At 40.4% G+C, this 21,319-nt stretch overlaps 2 protein-coding genes across 2 annotated transcripts; both read right to left on the reverse strand.

Annotated features, from left to right (window-relative positions):
* On the reverse strand, positions 1 to 6,305 carry LOC311252513 (4-galactosyl-N-acetylglucosaminide 3-alpha-L-fucosyltransferase 9-like). The gene is made up of 2 exons (XM_084345710.1): positions 6,291 to 6,305; positions 1 to 1,921 (listed from the first exon to the last, which is right to left on the reverse strand). The coding sequence occupies exon 2, from the start codon at positions 1,912 to 1,914 to the stop codon at positions 760 to 762; it is 1,155 nt and encodes a 384-aa protein (XP_084201836.1). The 5' UTR covers positions 1,915 to 1,921; positions 6,291 to 6,305; the 3' UTR covers positions 1 to 759.
* A 5,521-nt stretch (positions 6,306 to 11,826) lies between these two features.
* LOC311252793 (4-galactosyl-N-acetylglucosaminide 3-alpha-L-fucosyltransferase 9-like) lies at positions 11,827 to 13,485 on the reverse strand (the record flags this gene model as incomplete). The annotated part of the gene is made up of 1 exon (XM_084346332.1): positions 11,827 to 13,485. One exon carries the CDS (start codon positions 13,483 to 13,485, stop codon positions 12,328 to 12,330), a length of 1,158 nt encoding a protein of 385 aa, XP_084202458.1. The 3' UTR covers positions 11,827 to 12,327.
* Between the last annotated feature and the right edge of the window lie 7,834 nt (positions 13,486 to 21,319).

The raw sequence follows: 21,319 nt of genomic DNA on the forward strand, positions 1-21,319 counted from the left end.
ATAGGTCACATAATCCATTACATTACCCGTCATTTATTCAGAAAACCAATACAGTATATATTTCGAAAATTCCCCTCAGCCACCCTCCCTGAACAAACTTTGGCAGCTGTTGTTCACAGAGAACATTTCACAAACACAAGTGCGCATTTTCACAGCCAGACCTCTATACTCTTCCAAGGTATTTGATCGTGTGTTCGATGGATCAGAATAAACTCCTTTACAATACATCAAACATCCTGTGAGGTAATCATTTAAAAGAAAGAAAAAAGAGAATCACCGCCTACATTCAAATGTCTTCATGGAGTGGATGGATCCTTAAGTTTCTATGACAGGAAAGGTTCCCATTTCAAGTTAAAATAGCATATTGAACTTTTGCGCATGACACTGTGTGACAGAGGCCTATCAGCATTGACATTCGCACTGACGTCGTGACTTTAATGTTGCTGATGTCTGCATATTCATGAACTGCAATGGAGGAGAGGATAATAATCACTATAATAATCACTAGTCGTGGCCGTTTACCGACTACCAGAGTTGTACGATAACACATCTACTTGTATTGAGACCAAACAATGACAGTGGCCAAGCATCTCCTTCAACTTCTGTATTTTGACGATTTAGGTAAAGAAGTCAATCCAAGGTACAACATGTAGATTTTTGATTGTGATTGATCATAACATCTTTAAAATGATTCCCATGGCATTCGGTTTTGTGTGTAGAAAACTGAGCAAAATGCTTCTTTTTGTTGTTTGAGTTCTGCTAGCCCCAGAACCATTTATTAAGATCATGAAAGGCTTGATACCCTTTGTAATGCTGTAGGTACCTACAGGTTTCGCAAGCATGTGTCCTGCCAAGCTTAGCCCTTTGCACTTTATACCTCTTGGTCCAATCAAAGTATCGCATGTACTCAGAGTTGTTGGTGTCGAGGTACAGTAGCCTGTCTGCCAGCTCCTTTGGAGTTGAAAAGTCATCGACATGAATGAAAGAATCTCCTGGGATGTGGTCCTCATAGCTTTGTCTTGAATGGCCCAGAACTACTGGTACAGTACTGAGGATCATTGGCTTGTATACCTTCTCTGTGATGTAGTCTTTGTAAACTGAGTTTTCAAAGGAGAGGTAGAATTTACAACTAGAAACTACATTTGTATACTCTTTGTAACTTAGTTCATGGTCAAATGCCTTTCCATAAGTGTGAATCTTGATGTGTTCTTTCATTTCATTGTAGAACTGAACTCTCCTAAACTGTTCGTTCCAGTGGCTCACAATCCAACAGACCAACTTGTCCTTTACTGGCAATTTGAACCTTTCATCTTCAGGTGTCACAGGCTCCAGGCGCCCATAGGGCACAGGAATATTTGAATCAAGTCGATAGTTGCATGTCAGGTTAAATATGTTATTAATCCCGTGGATTAGACCTGCGTTTTCAGGCGACTCCATATTGAACCACACCCATTTCTGAAACCATGGACGTGGCTTTTTTGGCAAGTTTTCCATATTTCCATCAATGTCCCAGTGGTGGATGAGAACCCCGTGGGCTTTGTCGTAAAGGGTCTTGTCATCAGTCAAGTGGCATTTTTTGATGTGGAAATCGCTGCAAGTCAGATCAAACTTGTGACCAAACGGCCACATCCAGATCAATACGATGGTGTCAGGCTCAGTGTCCACTGCTGCAGCCTGGATCTCCTGGGTGTGATTGTGGTGCAGCTTTGTGGAACAGTTTGATTCTCCAGCTACACACACAACTGGAGGACAGGATTGACGGCCTCTCTCCACAAAAATATTAAAACTAGGGAACTTCATTTCAAAGTTGTTATATGTGAAGAAAAGAGTGACAAAACACAACACCATGAAGCTGCTGAAGACAAATGGGCGTAGAGTTGTCCTCTGGCATGGGGAGGATCGTGAGGACGACATGGCTCACCTTTGGAGAGAGAATAGATCCATTAATTGTAGAAAGAACTTTTGATAAGGCAGTTAACTGTGTCATCATTTACATAGGATGTGGTTCAGTTTAGCATCGCACTGCTGTTGTTTCTGGCATAGTGTAAAAACACAGCGCTGCTCTTACAACAATTCAAACAATATGCTGGACTCCATACAAATACACTTCACTTGACCATACTGAATACTTAGTTAACTCTACCAAATGTAATTTCGACTGCCATTTGCTTCATTATAAGCATCTGGTCACACACCGAAACAGTCCAACATGGAGCAGAGGAGACGCAAGTATAAGTCACCCAAGTGACAGTCGATATGGAGTGACTCTTAGAAAAACAAGAGACATTTGTAGAAAGAAACACATTAAAAAGCAGGGGGTAAACAGATAATTAGAATAGAGCCATAACTACAATAAAATGTTCTTTCAGATAAAAAATCTGGTCGTTTTTTATTTTTTTAAATTTTTTTAAATTTTTTTATTTTATGTTGTTTGATTCTGTATCATTACCTCACACTTAGAGGTAATAGGAGCTCTCAGTTACAAGCTTTTGCCCTCAACACATAAAAATACATGAAAGATTGAACACATGCCAGCAGGGCCTGAAGTTAACTTTTTTTGCCACAGTGGTTTTTTACCAGCCAACATTTTTTGTGCCTAAAATAAAGGTGAACGACTCAGAAAATGCTTCTTGAACTTGTACAGAATACACACTATGGTCTACGATTTGAAAGATTTGTCATTATTATTAACATCATTTAGATGGTGGTTATGGCCCAATAGTACGACCTACACAATGTGAAAAGTAAAAGGAACCAAATAAATCCATTCCCTCTAGCGCCTGTAAAACTGAAAAGAAATTGACCAATTGGATCAATTTTCCCATCCAATCCCCTCGCTCACTCTCCTGCTCACGTTTGGTCCCGACCCACTTCCTCTTTTGAAACTATAAGCGGACAAGAGGTTTGTTTTGCCCTGAGCAGTTCAGCTGCCTCTGCTTGCCCCACTGACAAAGAGTCAAAGAAAGAAAGTCTGTCACTGAAAAGACAAAAAGCGGAGATGTGAAACAAAGAGGGCTCAAACCAGAGTAAACATTGGGTCATCATTTGAACGGTGGCGAAAGGCCCGAAGATATGGACCTGAAAAGCGTTGCTGATACAGCCGAGTTTCTGTTGAACAGGTAATCTTTCGTCTTTATTGTGGATGTTGTGACACAGATAACTTTCATGCCGATGCTGGTTTATGACTGTGAAAGCTGCCGATAGTTTGTTTCTGTGTTATTAGACGGTGTCGAGACAATTTCTGTCTCTGCAGTATTGTCAACACTTGTTTATTTGTTCGACGGAGACGTCAGCCTCTATTTTAGCATTGTAAGCTAGCAACAAGCTAACATTGCTATCATGTTTACACAAATCAGCCTATTTATTTGCTCGTGGCAGCTAAATGAAGCAGCAAGTAAGATGAATGAAGGGATGAATGAAACCCCAACGTGAAGCGGAGGGGTTTCGAATTTATTTCCGGATTTTTTACTTTATTTGTCCAGATTTTTTTCTCCATAACAACCTCTCGCCCGGTCACTACTCAACTGTTTTGCTAACCCTCCTCCCGGTCTTGTCCATTTGTTTTCAACGAAGCCTCTGCTAAATCAATATGATGGATTATCATAAACGCGCTACGATGTGTGTATTTGTGTGTCTTATCTGTCATAACCAAGAGATTACGGTATACGGGCACGTTTGTGTCGCGGTCTGGTGCTACTCAGACTACAGCTGGGACACAGCTGGTCCGAGGCTCATGAAGGTTTAATTTTCAGCCACAATGTGGAAGCGATCGTTGTGATTAAAGCAGACGGCAGCATCTGTTAGTCTCTTGGCCCTCAATAATTTTTAGAAGTGGCCAACTTAGCTGTTGATAAATAGTAACATATTACGTAGCTGTAGCGTAACGTAGCTGTAACATGCTAATGACGTTACGCTAGCTTGGCTGTGGAGCTCAGCTGTGGACATTGTAATGACTTACAAGATTTACGTGAGTTTAACGTGCATTGTAATAACTTTACCTGTGAATCCAACATCATTACTCCGCATTCAAAGCTGGCGTTATATTTGGTTTCTGCCGGCCGGCTTGTTGCTCTTGTTGCGGGAGGGGGTGTGTCTCGGGAGGCTCCGAGGGGAGAGCGATACAAGCTCTGAGGGGAGGGGTGTGTGTGTTGGGGGGATGCTTTTTTCAAATCTTTCTCAGATCGTAGACCAGAGCTTTAAAGTGCTGTCGAGTTATTAACCAACTTAAGCCTAATTTATACTACTGCGCAAAGTGCTGTACATGGACACGGAGAGCCCTCTCCGTCGCCGGAGAGCCTGTCGGAGACCCTCTAAGGACTCCCCGGGCGCATAAAAAATATTTTTTAAACGTCCGTCACTCTGTTGAGGGGAAACGGAGACGGCAAGGGCTGCGATTGGTCCTCTAAAAACACAATTTCCGGAATTACTTTTGAAAGAGTTTGACCGGTTCGAAATTAAGACGAGAATGAATCCGATCGAAGAACGCCTAGCCGAAGAAATTAGAAAATACGAGAACCTCCTTAAAGACATCGGGCGGGAAATTGCATTGCGTATCCGGCACCACGACGGAGAACTGCAAAGGCTTGAGGGGTCTCAGTGGTTATGGAGTCGGATTACGTATTACGTAGCAGGAGTATTATATTCGACCCTTTAATCTCATTAATGACTAGACCTACATAATGACTTACAGCTGTATCTGACCTGGTGTAGCAGGCATTTAGGATAGAAAATAACAGAAATACAAACAGCCAATCATCTCACTGATGGTCTCATTTATTTAGTTAACACCCAACTGTAATCCATTAGTCACTGTTTCTTTGTCACTGTAGTGTCATTACATATCCAAGTTTGACATTTTTTTGAATTTTAGATTAACTGTTAACATTACATTTATATGAAAAGACTCTTTAAGTTTGTACATATTGAGTTCATGTTGCTTTTCAAGACAAGAGTTTAATATTTTGACCATTTTGACTAAATAACATTTAGATAAACAACAACAATAACAATCGTAATAATTAACAGAAACCGTATTAGACTGTAATGTCAAGGTCAAGCAATGATTGAAAAACCCTGTCACAGAGCATAGACTGAGGGCGCTGAGTCCTCAAAAGAGGAGGAGCAGACAACCCCCCCCCCCTCTCTGGTTTGATTTCGCTTTCTCCGAGCCATACATCCTGACAGTGCATTTCTTCTGTTGTGACGTCGTAGACCAGCCAGTCGCGAACCTTGCCATCCATGCTTACTTTCCACTTCGTATTAAAACGTCTTTTTAAAAAAATTTTTTAATCGTCCTCCTTTTGTTGGTCTGTTACAGCCGGCCTCTTCACGCCAGCAATATGCCGCCACATTTTGGTTTTAAAATCCAAGAAAATGGCGAGCCGGGGCTTGCTTAACAACACACAACAACACACATAGGCTACCTGATTGGTAAACAACACAACACTTGCCAATGTTTTCAGAGAAAAGAAATGAAACACGGCAACTGCTTTGAGCGACCGAGCAACACAAAAACACAAGAGGGATCTGCCTGCACTAGTGATTCGAAGCTTTGACACTCACAGTAGGATGTAAATACTGGTGTGTATCTATCGCGAGTCTCGTTCATCTTGTCTGGCGCGGCTTCCGTAGGGCAACGCTGTGAGGGAGACTCGCGTGAGCGCGCCTCCAGGCAAATGTAGCATACTGACTGTTTAGGCTAGAAAAATGTACTAAATGACATCGTTTTGAGTAAACTCTGGATGTCACATCTTCAGGACATTTGGATTGCAGCGGATGAGAAGTATGGAAGAATATTAGGGTAGTTTTATGGACCTTTTCCACTCGGGCACAATTGACGCTCGTTATATGGATTATACTGCATGAAATTAATACAAACTAAAATTTATTTATTTTTTATTTTTTTTGCGGGTGCTAATGCCGCCCCTCCACAAATGCCCATATTGCCCATATGAGTAACCGCCCCTGACTCTATGGTAGGTGGAGAAGGTTGAATTGAAGTTTTGTCATTAAATGAGCTTTGGGGTGTTTCCACCTGTGTATCATGCGTATCTATCCTCATCCTCAGTAATTTTGGTACAACTTTGGTGTTAATTATAGCTCTCCCCAAAAGCAGGTCTTGTGGAAAGCAATGTGTGCTGTGTTACTTTCCTGACATTAATATGTTACGCTTACTCGATTCACACAGATAATGCATTCTCCAGAAAGTAGAAATGTCAAAAGTATCCTGTTGAAAATGTAAAAAATAGTATTAAATTTAAGTCTTTTAATGGGTAAGATTAAGAGCTTACCTTGGTCTGCTCTCCACTGCAGCTGGGATATGTATGCCAGCCTTGTCTTTTAATCAAATATATACATGCAGCAAAACCGGTCTGTCACTCTATCATGAGGAAGTGGTGTGCAGTTGTTAAGCAACATGTTTGTACAGTATGTCTGTATTGCTCAGCTTCAGGCAAATTCCACCAACACCAGACTCTTGCTGAAGTACACAGACCTCTGTTGCCTTGTACACACCAAACTGGTCAGCTGTAACTAACTCTCTCTTCATCTTCATCCAAAAACTCCAGGAAGAAACTAGGTCGGTATTGGTCCGATATTGGTCAAAATTTCAGGATCGACCATCGAAAAAAAACAACTATAGCCCGTCCGATCCGATACCTAATCCCAAATGCTCAACTTCACTTTCCACGACATGCCGTAAGACACTATCGCCTCAGCAACAGCAGTTGCGCGACGTCCGAAGTGCTGTTGCACAATGTGCGACGTGCTGTTGCGTGGCGTGCCGTAAACCGGCAGCCACTGCAGCATGTATAAACAGAACGTCGTGAGTGACAGCCTAGCGATTTTATCATGTCAGCTGTGTGGAATTACTTTGCGCACAAGCAGGGTTTCCCCCAGTGTATTATAAGCCTTACTTGCCCCCCCCCCGGCACTCCATCGACACGTGATCAGGTGTCTTTTTCATCACCTGACAACGTCACAACTTCGTCGCGCAGAACGGGACATGTCACGGACATCATGCTCATCAGACCGCTGCTTCGCCAGCTGACCGAGAGGAACGCAGGAAGTCGACGTCGATCTCGTAGCCGTTAACGTGAGCCCAGCCGTGGCTCTAGAGGCTCAGCCAGCTGCTGCAGCGGCCAGTAGCTGTTAGCTGTTAGCACGTCGTCCCCTGCAGCATCAGAGCTCTGGACTTCTGTGAGCCGAGGTGCTTTCACCAGATGTGAAAATGACCCAGTGTTTCATTTTTCAGCTCGTACAGTTCGCGTTTACACACGTTTGTTTTCTCTGGTCCAAACAGTAGATTACAGAGTATCTTTGGTAGATCCGTGATTGTCACGTTTCCATGACGACTGACTGGAAAAAGACGCGTGGTCACGTTTACGTGACTCCAGATTGTAAAAATCTCTGAGGAAAAAAATAAGGAGACACCAGGCAGTTGTTTTTTAGTTTTTAGTGCAGACAGTTGATATTATTTATCTAAATAATATTTTTTATTGTTTATTTATTTTTGTGGTTGGTTGAACAGCATTTCAAGAGTGCAAGCTGTAAGACCTGGTGTTACATAAATGTCTTCTAATAACACATGATAATGATAATATTTTCAAATTTCCAGTCAACTTTTAACATCACTCCTTCTAAGTTCTACTACTCCATTAATGACTCTGTTGCCTATAGGGCCCTGCCATCAGTCAATGGTCAGGGTCAGGCCCCTGACACAAAAAAACACGCTTGGGCACTGGTGGGCCACCGTACCACCGGGCTTAACAAATTTTCTGGGGGATTTTATTTTATTTTTATAGATTTTATTTCTTCCTTCATGGGAGCAGAATATTTGTTGCAGTTTGAACGTGATGTTTTTAGATGTAGTTTTGGTACCTGAACCTAACCAAAGTGACACTGAAAACTTACCTCCAGTTACAGTTGAGGGGTTTAACAGTATAATCAACAAGCATGCTCCACTAAAAAAGTACAGAGTGAAAGGCCGCAACAATGCTTGGTTCACACCAGACTTATCAGATCTCCTGCATAAACGGAACCTAGCATGGGCAAAAGCCAGAAAATCTAAACAGAACTCTGACTGGCTGGTTTTCAGAAAGGCCAAAGCCGATTATTTTCTTTCCCAAACATCAGATAATCTGAACAACCCCTCAAAATTTTGGAAAATTATTAAATCATTATCAGAAAATGATAATAAAGGCTTGGAGCTTCCCCCATGCATTGTGAATAATGAAGGAAAAGTTACAGACAAGGCCAAAATGCTCGATTGTTTTAATGAGCATTTTATAGCCCCTGGGTTTTTATTTGAGTCCTCCTGTCCTCAGCATAACTGTTCTTCTACAGAAGAGTCTGTTGGCCAGGATCCATCAAATCAGACTTTTACAGTTTCTGAGGTACATAAAGCCCTCAAGCTTTTTGTTACAACTAAAGCTGCAGTCCCTGATAAACCGGACCCTTAATTTTTAAAGTTAGCAGCAAATTTTATTGCCACTCCTTCAACTCACATTTTTAATCTATGCTTAACCACAAAGGTAATTCCTCGTATCTGGAAGTCAGCCTTTGTTGTTCCCCTGCTTAAAGGGGGTGACCCCACTATTTTAAATAACTACAGGCCCATCTCAAAATTGTCTGTCCTGGCAAAGGTTTTGGAATCCTGTTAGTGATCAACTAAAGAATTTTTTATATAGTAATAATGTTTTATCCAAATTTCAATCTGGTTTTAGAAAAATGCATAGCACAACAACAGCAGCTCTTAAAGTTTTAAATGATTTTATTGAATCTATGGATAACAAGCAGCATTGTGCAGCCCTATTTATTGATCTCTCTAAGGCATTTGACACAGTGGACCACTTTGTGCTTAAGCATAGACTATCTAAAGCTGGACTGTCTCAAAAAACTGTCAGTTGGTTTGCTAATTACCTTACAGACAGGACACAGTGTGTGCAGGTGGAGGGCTGCACCTCTAGCTCGCTCACTATAAGTAAAGGTGTACCCCAGGGATCAGTCCTGGGGCTACTCCTATTCATTTTGTATATCAATGACATTGCTCATAATGTGTCAAATGGGAAATCACACTTTTATGCTGATGACACTGTACTCTACAGTTCAGCACCCACTCCCAGTTACAACTTGCTTTTAACGTGGTTTGTTTTAAATGCTGACAAAACTAAAGTCATGCTGTTCTCAAACACAAAGTCGAAACCACAAAATCTGCCCTCAATCCTCTCCTCTCAGGGCTTGAAAATTGAGTGTGTATCAAATTACAGATATCTTGGGATACTAATTGATGAATCCCTCTCTTTCACAAATCATATCCAGCAACTGGTAAAAAGACTGAAACTGAAACTGGGTTTTTACTTTAGGATTAAATCCTGTCTTTCTTTTAAATCAAAAAAGAGACTGGTTGCTGCCACTTTTATGTCTGTTTTGGACTATGGTGATGTTGTTTATATGCTAGCCTCGTCTCAAAGCTTACATGCTCTTGACACCGTGTATCATGGAGCTCTGAGGTTCATCACTGGTTTTAAAGCACGTACTCATCACTGCACACTGTACGAACGGGTTGGATGGTCCTCCTTATCAAGGCGTAGACTGAGACATATGCATATTCTCATTTACAAGGCAATCTTAGGTTTAGTCCCTTCTTACCTTATGTCCTACATTACCCAAAGTAATGCTGGGACTTACAATCTTCGGTCACAGGATCTTTGCTTGCTGTCTGTCCCAAGAGTCAGAACTGAGCTGGGTAAGACAGCGTTCAGGTTTGCTGCTCCCTCTGCCTGGAACATGTTACAAAAAACTTTGAAACTAAATAAGATGGTCTCATTGAACACCTTTAAAGGTAAATTGGATGACTTGGAGGCTGTAAACTCTAGCTGCAGATGTTTTGCCTGACGCTTTTATTATTTTAGCTTATCTTAAATGTTTGCTGTTTTGGATGCTAAGTGTTATTAATGTTTATGTCCATTTTGTCTTTGTGTGTATGTATGTCTATGCTGCTGCCTGTCTTGGCCAGGACACTCTTGTAAAAGAGATTTTTAATCTCAATGAGTCTATTCCTGGTTAAATGAAGGTTAAATAAAAATAAAAATAAAAATCTATCCATGCAGACGAGCTTTGAAATAATGCTTCAACACTTTGATCAATGGCAACGAAATTCCATCCACCTCCATTTTATTAAAGGTTGTAGCAGCCATGGAAAAGTACATAAAAATCAATTATGACACAACATTGTATGACAAAGAACATTGTTGTAAATTACAGTACCTGAAATAACAACAACAGAGAAAATAATTAAGGATATGTGCAACTACAAACCACAACCACAGAATCCAAGGTTACATTCACTGCAGACTTTCTGTTACATTTCAGGAACATCACAGTTGGCTGCATTATCTCCTTCACCGAATAAGTAAATCAAAGCTACACTATGTAGAATCCCCTTGCTACAGTATAGGTCACATAATCCATTACATTACCCGTCATTTATTCAGAAAACCAATACAGTATATATTTCAAAAATTCCCCTCAGCCACCCTCCCTGAACAAACTTTGGCAGCTGTTGTTCTCAGAGAACATTTTACAAACACAAGTGCACATTTTCACAGCCAGACCTCTATACTCTTCCCAGGTATTTGACCGTGTGTTAGATGGATCAGAATAAACTCATTTACAATACATCAAACATCCTGTGAGGTAATCATTTAAAAGAAGAAAGAAAAAAGCGAATCAGCGCCTACATTCAAATGCCTTCATGGAGTGGATGGATCCTTAAGTTTCTATAAGTATGACAGGAAAGGTTCCCATTTCAAGTAAAAATAACATTGAACTTTTGCGCATGACACTGTGTGACAGAGGCCTATCAGCATTGACATTCGCACTGACGTCATGACTTTAACGTTGCTGATGTCTGCATATTCATGAACTGCAATGGAGGAGAGGATAATAATCACTATAATAATCACTAATCGTGGCCATTTACTGAATCCCAGAGTTGTACAATAACACATCTACTTGTATTGAGACCAAACAATGACAGTGGCCAAGCATCTCCTTCAACTTCTGTTACACTTCTGTATTTAACTGGGTTTTTTTTTGGCTTTATTTCTGAAACAAGTATGCAGGAAATACATTCATTAGTATTGGAGAAGAAAGTGCGAGTTTTAGATTAAGAGCAGCAGACTTTGAGCTCACCGTCCTACCTGACCAGCTGGATTGCCCAAGATCCAGTTTGGATTTAAGGCTGCGACTGGCTAATGTCCGTTTGCAGGAACATGAAGCGGACTAATGGGACTCAGAGACCAAGCAACAGGAAAACCAAAGCCTGTTGTAACCACATCTTTACAGAGACCTGTCCCTGCCACAAAATTTAAGCCATTGCACTTCACTGGCACTTCTCTCAACCCAACCAGTCGAGGCAGATGGCCGCCCACCACTGAGTCCGGCTCTGCTCGAGGTTTCTCACCACTGTCACCAAGTGCTTGCTCATGGGGGAAATGTTGGGTCTCTGTAAATAAATTATTCATATCTTATTATCAGAAAGCTTTCCATAAAATCAACCCTGTGAAAAGCTTTATACTGTTTGAGTCCCAGTCTCACACTAAGCTGCTGTGCCAGATGGTTTGTTACATGCAACCATTTGGAAAGTTGTCTTTGGAAACTGTTTAGAAAAAGAGAGGCACTTTTAAAAAAACAAAAACTTGGCAGGTGATTGGACAAAAACCATCTGTCTATCAGCATCTATGTCAGACAACTAATCAGATCAACGGTAGGACAGCGATATCATCGCAGCCTGTTGGGAAATCATCATCAGCCAGTCAGGAGAGGAGCAAAAACATCTTTCCAGAGAAAATCCTTCAGTGCTGTTGTTTGTTCGTCTCCATGAAAAAATACTCTCTAGGTCTGATATCACCGATGCTATAGCAGCTTTAATGATATGATGAGAAGCAGTCATTGTTGTTTTCAAATGAACAGTCATTTTTCTTGCTGTCGTCGGACCTAAATCACGCCTGTAGCTACCAGTAGTTCCCTGAGAGGACGCTGATTGGTCCGAACAATTGTAGTTTGACAAGCCGGAAGTCTGGAACAATGGATTAGTCTAGTATACAATGACACGAAAAGGACCTTCTTGGGTGCTTTTGTCCATTGTTTTTCAGTCAGAGCCACACCAAGGTTGTCCTAGTTTTAGATCTGACATTAGAAGAGAGTATAATACAGAAATCAGTTTTCTTTATCATCAAAGCTAGAGTGAGTTTTATAAACAATTTAGCAGGTGCAGATCAGGAAAAAAATATCGCAGTTCTGTTTGTAGAAAACAGGGATATTCTGCTAGCCCCAGTACCATTTATTAAGATCATGAAAGGCTTGATACCCTTTGTTATGCTGTAGGTACCTACAGGTTTTGCAAGCATGTTCCCAGCCAATCGAAGCCCCTTGCACTTTAAACCTGTTGGTCCAATCAAAATATCCCATGTACTCAGAGTTGTTGGTGTCGAGGTACAGTAGCCTCTCTGCCAGCTCCTTTGGAGTGGAAAAGTCATCGACATGAATGAAAGAATCTCCTGGGATGTGGTCCTCATAACTTTGTCTTGTAGGGCCCAGAACTACTGGTACACTACCGAGCCTCATTGGCTTGTATAACTTCTCTGTGATGTAGTCTTTGTAAACTGAGTTTTCAAAGGAGAGGTAGAATTTACAACTAGAAACTATCTTTGAATAGTCTTCTTCACTTAGTTCATGGTCAAATGCCTTTCCATAAGTGTGAATCTTGACGTGTTCTTTCAGTTCATTGTAGAACTGGACTCTCCTAAACTGTGCATTCCAGTTGGTCACAATCCAACAGACCAACTTGTCCTTTACTGGCAATTTGAACCTTTCATCTTCAGGTGTCACAGGCTCCAGGCGCCCATAGGGCACAGGAATATTTGAATCAAGTCGATAGTTGCATGTCAGGTTAAATAAGTGATCAAGCTCACTCATTTGACCTGAGTTTGCAGGCGACTCCATATTGAACCACACCCATTTCTGAAACCATGGACGTGGCTCTTTTGGCAAGTTTTCCACATTTCCATGAATGGACCTTTGGTGGAAGAGAACCCCGTGGGCTTTGTCGTAAAGGGTCTTGTCATCAGTCAAGTGGCATTTTTTGATGTGGAAATCACTGCAACTCAGATCAAACTTGAAACCAAATGGCCACATCCAGATCAATACGATGGTGTCAGGCTCAGTGTCCACTGCTGCAGCCTGGATCTCCTGGGTGTGGTTGTGGTGCAGCTCTGTGGAACAGTTTGAGTCTCCAGCTACACACACAACTGGAGGACAGGATTGACGGCCTCTGTCCACAAAAATGTTAGGGAAACTAGGGAACTTCATTTCAAAGTCGTTATATGTGAAGAAAAGAGTGACAAAACACAACACCATGAAGCTGCTGAAGACAAATGGGCGTAGAGTTGTCCTCTGGCATGGGGAGGATCGTGAGGACGACATGGCTCACCTTTGGAGAGAGAATAGATCCATTAATTGTAGAAAGAACTTTTGATACGGCAGTTAACTGTGTCATCATTTACATAGGATGTGGTTCAGTTCATTATCGCGCTGCTGTTGTTTCTGGCATAGTGTAAATACACAGCGCTGCTCTGACAACAATTCAAACAATATGCTGGACTCCATACAAATACACTTTACTTGACCATACTGAATACTTAGTTAACTCTACCAAATGTAATTTCGACTGCCATTTGCTTCATTATAAGCATCTGGTCATACACTGAAACAGTCCAACATGGAGCAGAGGATACGCAAGTATAAGTCACCCAAGTGACAGTCGATATGGAGTGACTCTTAGAAAAACGAGACATTTGTAGAAAGAAACACATTAAAAAGCAAGGGGGTAAACAGATAATTACAATAAAATGTTCTTTCAAATCAAAAATCTTTTTGGGGATTTTTTAAATTTTTTATTTTATGTTGTTTGATTCTGTGTCATTACCTCACACTCAGAGGTAATAGGAGCTCTCAGTTGCAAGCTTTTGCCCTCAACACATAAAAACACATGAAAGATTGAACACATGCCGGCAGGGCCTGAAGTTAACTTTCTTGGCCACAAGCCACAGTGGTTTTTTACCAGCCACCAGTTTTTGTGCCTAAAATAAAGGTGAATGACTCAGAAAATGCATAAGAATCGTTCTTGAACTTGTACAGAATACACATTAAAGTGCTGTCGAGTTATTAACCAACTTAATCTCATTAATGACTAGACCTACATAATGACTTACAGCTGTATCTGACCTGGTGTGGCAGGCATTTAGGATAGAAAATAACAGTAGTGTATACATATCCAAGTTCGACATTTTTTTGAATTTTAGATTAACTGTTAACATTACATTTATATGAAAAGACTCTAAGTTTGTACATATTGAGTTTATGTTGCTTTTCAAGACAAGAGTCTAATATTTTGACTATTTTGACTGAATAACATTTAGATAAACAACAACAATAACAATCGTAATAATTAACAGAAACCAAACTATATTACCCTGTAATGTCAAGGTCAGGCAACGATTGAAAAACCCTGTCACAGAGCATAGACTGAGGGCTCTGAGTCCTCAAAAGAGGAGGAGGAGCAGACACTTCCCTCTGGTTTGACTTGCTTGTTAAGCAACACATGTTTGTATGCCATACATACAGCAATCCTGACAGTGCATTTCTTCTGTTGTGACATCGTAGACCAGCCAGTCGCGAACCTTGCCATCCACGCTTACTTTCCACTTCGTATTAAAACGTCTTTTTTTATTTATTTTTTTTATCGTCCTCCTTTTGTTGGTCTGTTACAGCCGTCCTCTTCACGCCAGCAATATGCCGCCAACAACACAACACTTGCTCAGTGTTTTAACCCGATGGTGAACAGGAAATAAAATACTGGTTGCTATAGTTTCATGTTAAGTTCGAGCATAAAGAGAAGTCAAGGAAGCAGGAAGAAAAATACTCAAACAAGACTTAATTTTTCATGTATTCAAGTTCACTTTTTGATTTTGTGAAAGTAAATGTACAAATATTAAGAAAGTAAGCACAACATATCACCGTCGATAAAGTAAGAATGAAACCATTTTCAAGCCCTTGTCTGAGCATAGGAGCTGCTATTTATCAATGATACTTTAAGTACATAAGTGCTATGATGTAAGTGCTTAGGGTAAAAACATAGTACTTTAGTAGTTACTTTAGTACTGTACTAAAGTACTGCACTTTACTAGAGTATTTCCATTTTCTGGTTCTTTATACTTCCACTCCACTACATTTTGCAGACAAATAATTACTACTTAATTAAATAATACTTTATACTCACTACATTCATTTGATAGCTTTATTTACTGGTTACTTTTCATATTCCATGCTGCATCAGAGCCAAATGTGTGCATGTTAAAATTAACTTGTTTGGTCGACAACCAAGTTTTAAAAAAAAAAAAAGAAAAAGAAAATCTGAAAAATGCTGACTATCGGATCCGTTAATTGGCCAGGCTGATAATCGATTGACCTACAGTATACAGTATATGCATATAAATATATGTATAAATTACTGTTTTATTTCATATTACATTTTTTGTCAGAAAATTACTTTTGATACTTTACATTCAATATCAGATAAGACTTTAATTAATTTAAGATTTCTACTCAAGTACTATTCGTATGGGCGACCTTCACTTTTACCAAAAGTAATATTTTCACACGATATCTTTATTTTACTCAAGTATGACTTTTGGGTACTTCATACAACACTGATATTACTATAAATATTTTTAAAGCTCACCTTACCAATGTTGTCAGAGAGAAGAAATGAAACACGGCAACTGCTTTGAGCGACCGAGCGACACAAAAACACAAGAGGGATCTGCCTGCACTAGTGATTTGAAGCTCGGGCACAATTGACGCTCGTTATATGGATTATTGTTGCCGGAGGGTACCCCCGTGGGTCTCCAGCTGCACTTTCAGGAATAAGAAACTACAACGGACTTCTCATCAGCATGAGGGTGAGTCGATACTGACTGAATTTCAGACGCACCTTCACAAAACAGAGGGCGCCTAGCTGTCCACTCCCCACACGGCAACATGACATAATTAACTTGACATATACATGAGCAATACAAAAACTGCATGAAATTAATACAAACAAAAAATAAAAAGGTTTTTTCTTGCGGGTGCTAATGCCGCCCCTCCACAGATGCCCATATTGCCCATTTGAGGAACCGCCCCTGACTCTATGGTAGGTGGAGAAGGTTGAATTGAAGTTTTGTCATTAAATGAGCTGTTTCCACCTGTGTATCATGCGTATCTATCCTCATCCTCAGTAATTTTGGTACAACTTTGGTGTTGATTATCGCTCTCCCCAAAAGCAGGCCTTGTGGAAAGCAATGTGTGCTGTGTTACTTTCCTGACATTAATATGTTACGCTTACTCGATTCACACAGATAATGTATTCTCCAGAAAGTAGAAATGTGAAAAATATCTCATTGAAAATATAAAAAATAGTATTAAATTTAAGTCTTTTAATGGGTAAGATTAAGAGCTTACCTTGGTCTGCTCTCCACTGCAGCCGGGATATGTATGCCAGCCTTGTCTTTAAATCAAATGTATACATGCAGCAAAACCGGTCTGTCACTCTATCATGAGGTGGTGTGCAGTTGTTAAGCAACATGTTTGTATGTCTGTATTGCTCAGCTTCAGTCAAATTCCACCAACACCAGAAAGGCGGTGGGCCAAGGGGAGATTACGTGTATTTAGACTATCCCCACCGAGGGAGGACCTAATTTTTTGTGGACAACATCTTAATTTTTCAACAAATTAAACAAAAATTGTTGGCACTCTTACCTCTTGCACATTTTTTGTTTATTGGTAACTTTGTCTGAGTTACCAGTTCCGGCAAACCGAGCAGACAGCTATGCTCGGAGACCGACATGTATGACGTCATTGTAGGTATTGTCCAATGACACGCCTCGAAATTTCCCGGAGTTTAACTTTTTTTCCCTTTGTTTGCCGGTTACCATGGTTAGCATGGATCTGTTGTTTAACTCGCCGCTGCGGTTAAGCTACCGGCATCGGAGTACAGTACATCAACACTTTGCACACACATTGCTAATATAACTTTTGCGTATCAATCACTTTAAGAGGAGGTAAAATTAATCAAATTAACGGTCTATAAAGTTCGTTATTAAGCTTGATGAAAGGAAGAAAATGTATAATGTCCCGTCATCCCTTCTTTTGAAAACTTCAGTCTTCTGTAACATTAATGATGTCCTCAAAATGTCATTGTGAATTTTGCACATATTACCAATTTCCAACATCTGAGGTCCAGTGAGTTTTCTTTCCACCTGACAAAAATGATGAGCATAACGTCACAAAAATTAGCCACACACACTACACCTCTCTAACTACGTTTGCTAGCAAACACAACAATGGAGATGTTTTTGAAAAAGATGTTCCTGTAACCCCGTTTACAGACACAGGATGGAAGAAATGTGTTACTGCTGTGAGTGCTGTGGCAGAAGAGGCAGTGCTGAGGTTTTACCTTACAACCCAGCTTTGTTGTCATACTATATAGTGGTTGTTATGTGTATGGCTTTAGCTTGCAAAGAGACTGAAAATGGAAATTAGCTTTGAGATTATATATATATATGTATATATATCAAAGCTAATTTCCATTTTTTTGACAGGTGGAAAGAAAACAACTCACTGGACCTCAGATGTTGGAAATTGGTAATATTATGTGCAAAATTCACAATGACATTTTGAGGACATCATTAATGTAACAGAAGACTGAAGTTTTCAAAAGAAGGGATGTGTGTGCGTGCGTTTATTAATTGTCCTTTTAAATAAGTTAACTGTGAACCTCAAACTTCAGGAACCTGCTGCTATGCCAGCTAACTGTGGCTACCACGGAGACTGCTACAGCCACTTCACCAATGTCACAAACATAAAATGAGCCCAGAGAAGATTTGAAAAGGCATCTTTATTTCAGAAAGAGGCTGAAAAAGAGGGTCGAGTTAAATAAGAAAAGAATGCTCTTGTCAATGTGAATCTTGAACTTCAGCTGTGAATCTGTGAAGAAAAAGAATAGAAATTAGCATGAAAACACAATGACATTATGCACATTACATTTGAGAACCAAACTTTGTCTTTGACACAAGTTTATTACACTGCTTCTTAGAATTATGTGTGTGTGTGTGGGGGGGGGGATCAGATATAACAACTTTCTCGCTGGATGTTCCTGGTGTTTCCCCCTGAGCCCCCTGCAGCACATAAATGCACTAGCCCTATGACAATATGAATGAGATTCCTTCAGTTTAGGTTACAATGCCTGGTGCCACACACACACACACACACACACACACACACACACACACACACACACACACACAGAGAAGTCAATGGGACTCCAGATTGTAAAAATCTCTGAGGAAAACAATAAAAATCTCTGGAGACACCAGGCAGTTGTTTTTTAGTTTTTAGTGCAGACAGTTTATCTAAATAGTATTTTTTATTGTTTATTTATTTTTGTGTTTGGTTGAACAGCATTTCAAGAGTGCAATCTGTAAGACCTGGTGTTACATAAACGTCTTATAATAACACATGATAATGATAATATTTTCAAATTTCCAACTTTTAACATTGATCTTAAAGCCTTATGGAATCACTCCTTCTAAATTCTACTACTCCATTAATGACTCTGTTACCTATAGGGCCCTGCCATCAGTCAATGGTCAGGGTCAGGCCCCTGACACCAAAAAAACACGCTTGGGCACCGGTGGGCCGCTGGTGGGCCACCCTACCACCGGGCTTAACAAGTTTTCTGGGGGAAACCCTGGATTTTATTTCTTCCTTTAGGGGAGCAGAATATTTGTTGCACAGTTTGAACATGATGTTTTTAGATGTCCATATTAAGCAAAGTACGTCTATACAAATGATATGTATTATTAACATGAACAGGAGAAAAGACGGTATCGGATTGATATCGGTATCAGTATCGGACATGAAAAAGTTGTATCGAGCCATCCCTAGAAGAAATTGCCTGAGTCCTCTCCTTTCTTGCAGGTCACTTAAAAGTAGTGTCTGAAGCATGATGATATCAAATAAAATATCACACCAGCATCATTAATCTCTTTGTCGCAATGAGGTTGAAGCTTTACTGCCCCATTTCACCAGACTGCACACGTCAGTCACTTTCATTTTTGGTAGCTCTTCCAAGCACCAAGTGTAAAAAAAGAGCCATAGCGACCTAACGTCAGCATGTGGCTGGCTAACGTCGCTAACGGTTATCCACCCGGCCGTCATGTTGTTGTAATGTATTATAATAGGTTAACCTCATAGATTTAAATTGTGCTCAAACCTGACTGTTTCTTGAGTGTTTTCTTTCTTTCTTAAGATTATACTTCTTCTTTAAACTTAAGGGAAACGGCCAGCAGTACCAGGGTTAGAGAAGCCGTAAAATCCAAAGAGAACACAAAATTTGACTGTGTAACTTATGCTGCAGTTCATACATGCCCAACTCTTAACCCACATCACCTGAAGTTCTGAGGAAGCAAAGGAATGTTCACTGTGAACCTGTTTTCGTTAGTCAGACACACCTACGGATAAACCGGTTTGTTTTCATCAGTACCGGTTCACCCAATACGCACACTATGCACGTTGCGCAGGGCCCCGCAAACTAAAAGAGGCAAAAAGAAATAAAAACGTGACCGTCCGTCGCGCACGTGTCCAAGATTCCCAGCGCATCAGCCTAGCAAGACAGCGTGTAGCACGCCACGATGAAGCGGAGTTATCCCTCGGGGGAATGAAAAAAGGAGGAAGAAACAACATGACAATGAACTGCGGGAACAGCAGTCAGGTAACTCTCCTCTCCAGGTGGGAGAGTGGGAGGGACTAGTCCGTGTTTGACCTACATTAACAGGGCGGTGAGCCCGGTGAACCCCGGTCTCCGTGTGCCTCTTGCTGGCTTCTATCATTTTAGTTGTAGTGTAGTTACAACTGCACTTATACAAAATGGAAAGTAATGGATAAATATTGACTAAGATTGAATTTTGTTTGCTTGGATAGCCCACAGGCAAATAAAGATGCAGATATCTTAGTGAATAAATAAAACTCATGAAATATTATGACAATGGTGCTAAATAAATAATAATTATAAAATAAATAATAATATAAATAATTACCTACATTTGAAGTATATGAAAATAAAACAAATGCAGCCAATTGGGATGAGTGGAAGCACTGGGTGTCAGATGCGACTGTTGAACATTTTTTGAGTTCAGTTAGGTAGGCCCCTTAGCAGAATTTTGTCTAGGGCCCCATGGAGGTCTGAACCGGCTCTGGTTTTCGTGGTTCAGAAATGTGTTTCAGTCAGTGTCCTGTCCAGAAAGCAGTTGCCCTGGATGAGACTATTAGACTGTTAGCTCGAATAGTTGTGCAGTTAGCAGTCAGGACTTGAAGCTCAGAGCTTTGGACCAGGATGGGCCAGGGATAGCTGGATAGCACGCTAACTTAAGCAGACATCTGTGCAACACAAGACATAGATGTCATCATTTCAGTTTAAAACTCTTGGAAGTTGTGGTTCAGAAAAACCAAGTCACATATTAGTTTGAACTCAGAAGCAATTCCAGAGTGATCATGTTAGCTTTAACTCACAGTCATTTTGAGGTAAATCTATTAGCTTTAGCATCAAATAATCAACATGACAATGTTCTGTTGAGCATCTAGTAGTTAAACTGTGAATATTCACCATATAGCAGATTGGCATCCGTTCAACAATTTAACGTCAGTTCAGCAACTGGTTATCAGCTTTGCAATTTAGCATCAAATAGTTAAACGTTTAGCTTATCCAAGGGAGTTTCAGACTTTTTATTGCAAGGCTGTTGCAGTCTGCTTTTCAGAGAATCAACACCAGGGTCTTTGGTCTGAGTGTTTTATATATGGCTTACCAAACTTCAAAAAAAAGAAAGAAAAGGGGCTTCTAGTAAGGCTGTGTGGTCTAGCTTATTAGCATCCCGTGACAGCAGAAACGTCACAGGATGTAAAGATCACAGAACATTCTACACTACATGAGAGACAGTAATGGTGGACAGGATGGTGGTCAAGTGTGGTCTGCAACCGCTGTTGCATCGGCTGCTGTCAGCATGAAGTGCAAAATGTCTGAGTTGGAAACAGTGTTCTTCAAAGCAGTTTAGTTTGTGTTCATTTTCCTTTCTTTGTTACTTGTTCTCTTGTTTAGCAAAGTTCAGTGGAGCTTTGAGTGGTGAGCGTTGGCCATATTCCATGCAAACCTCTCAACAAATAC

This window comes from Pagrus pagrus (genome assembly GCF_965226575.1).
Source record: "Pagrus pagrus genome assembly, chromosome: 23".
Lineage (NCBI taxonomy): Eukaryota > Metazoa > Chordata > Actinopteri > Spariformes > Sparidae > Pagrus > Pagrus pagrus.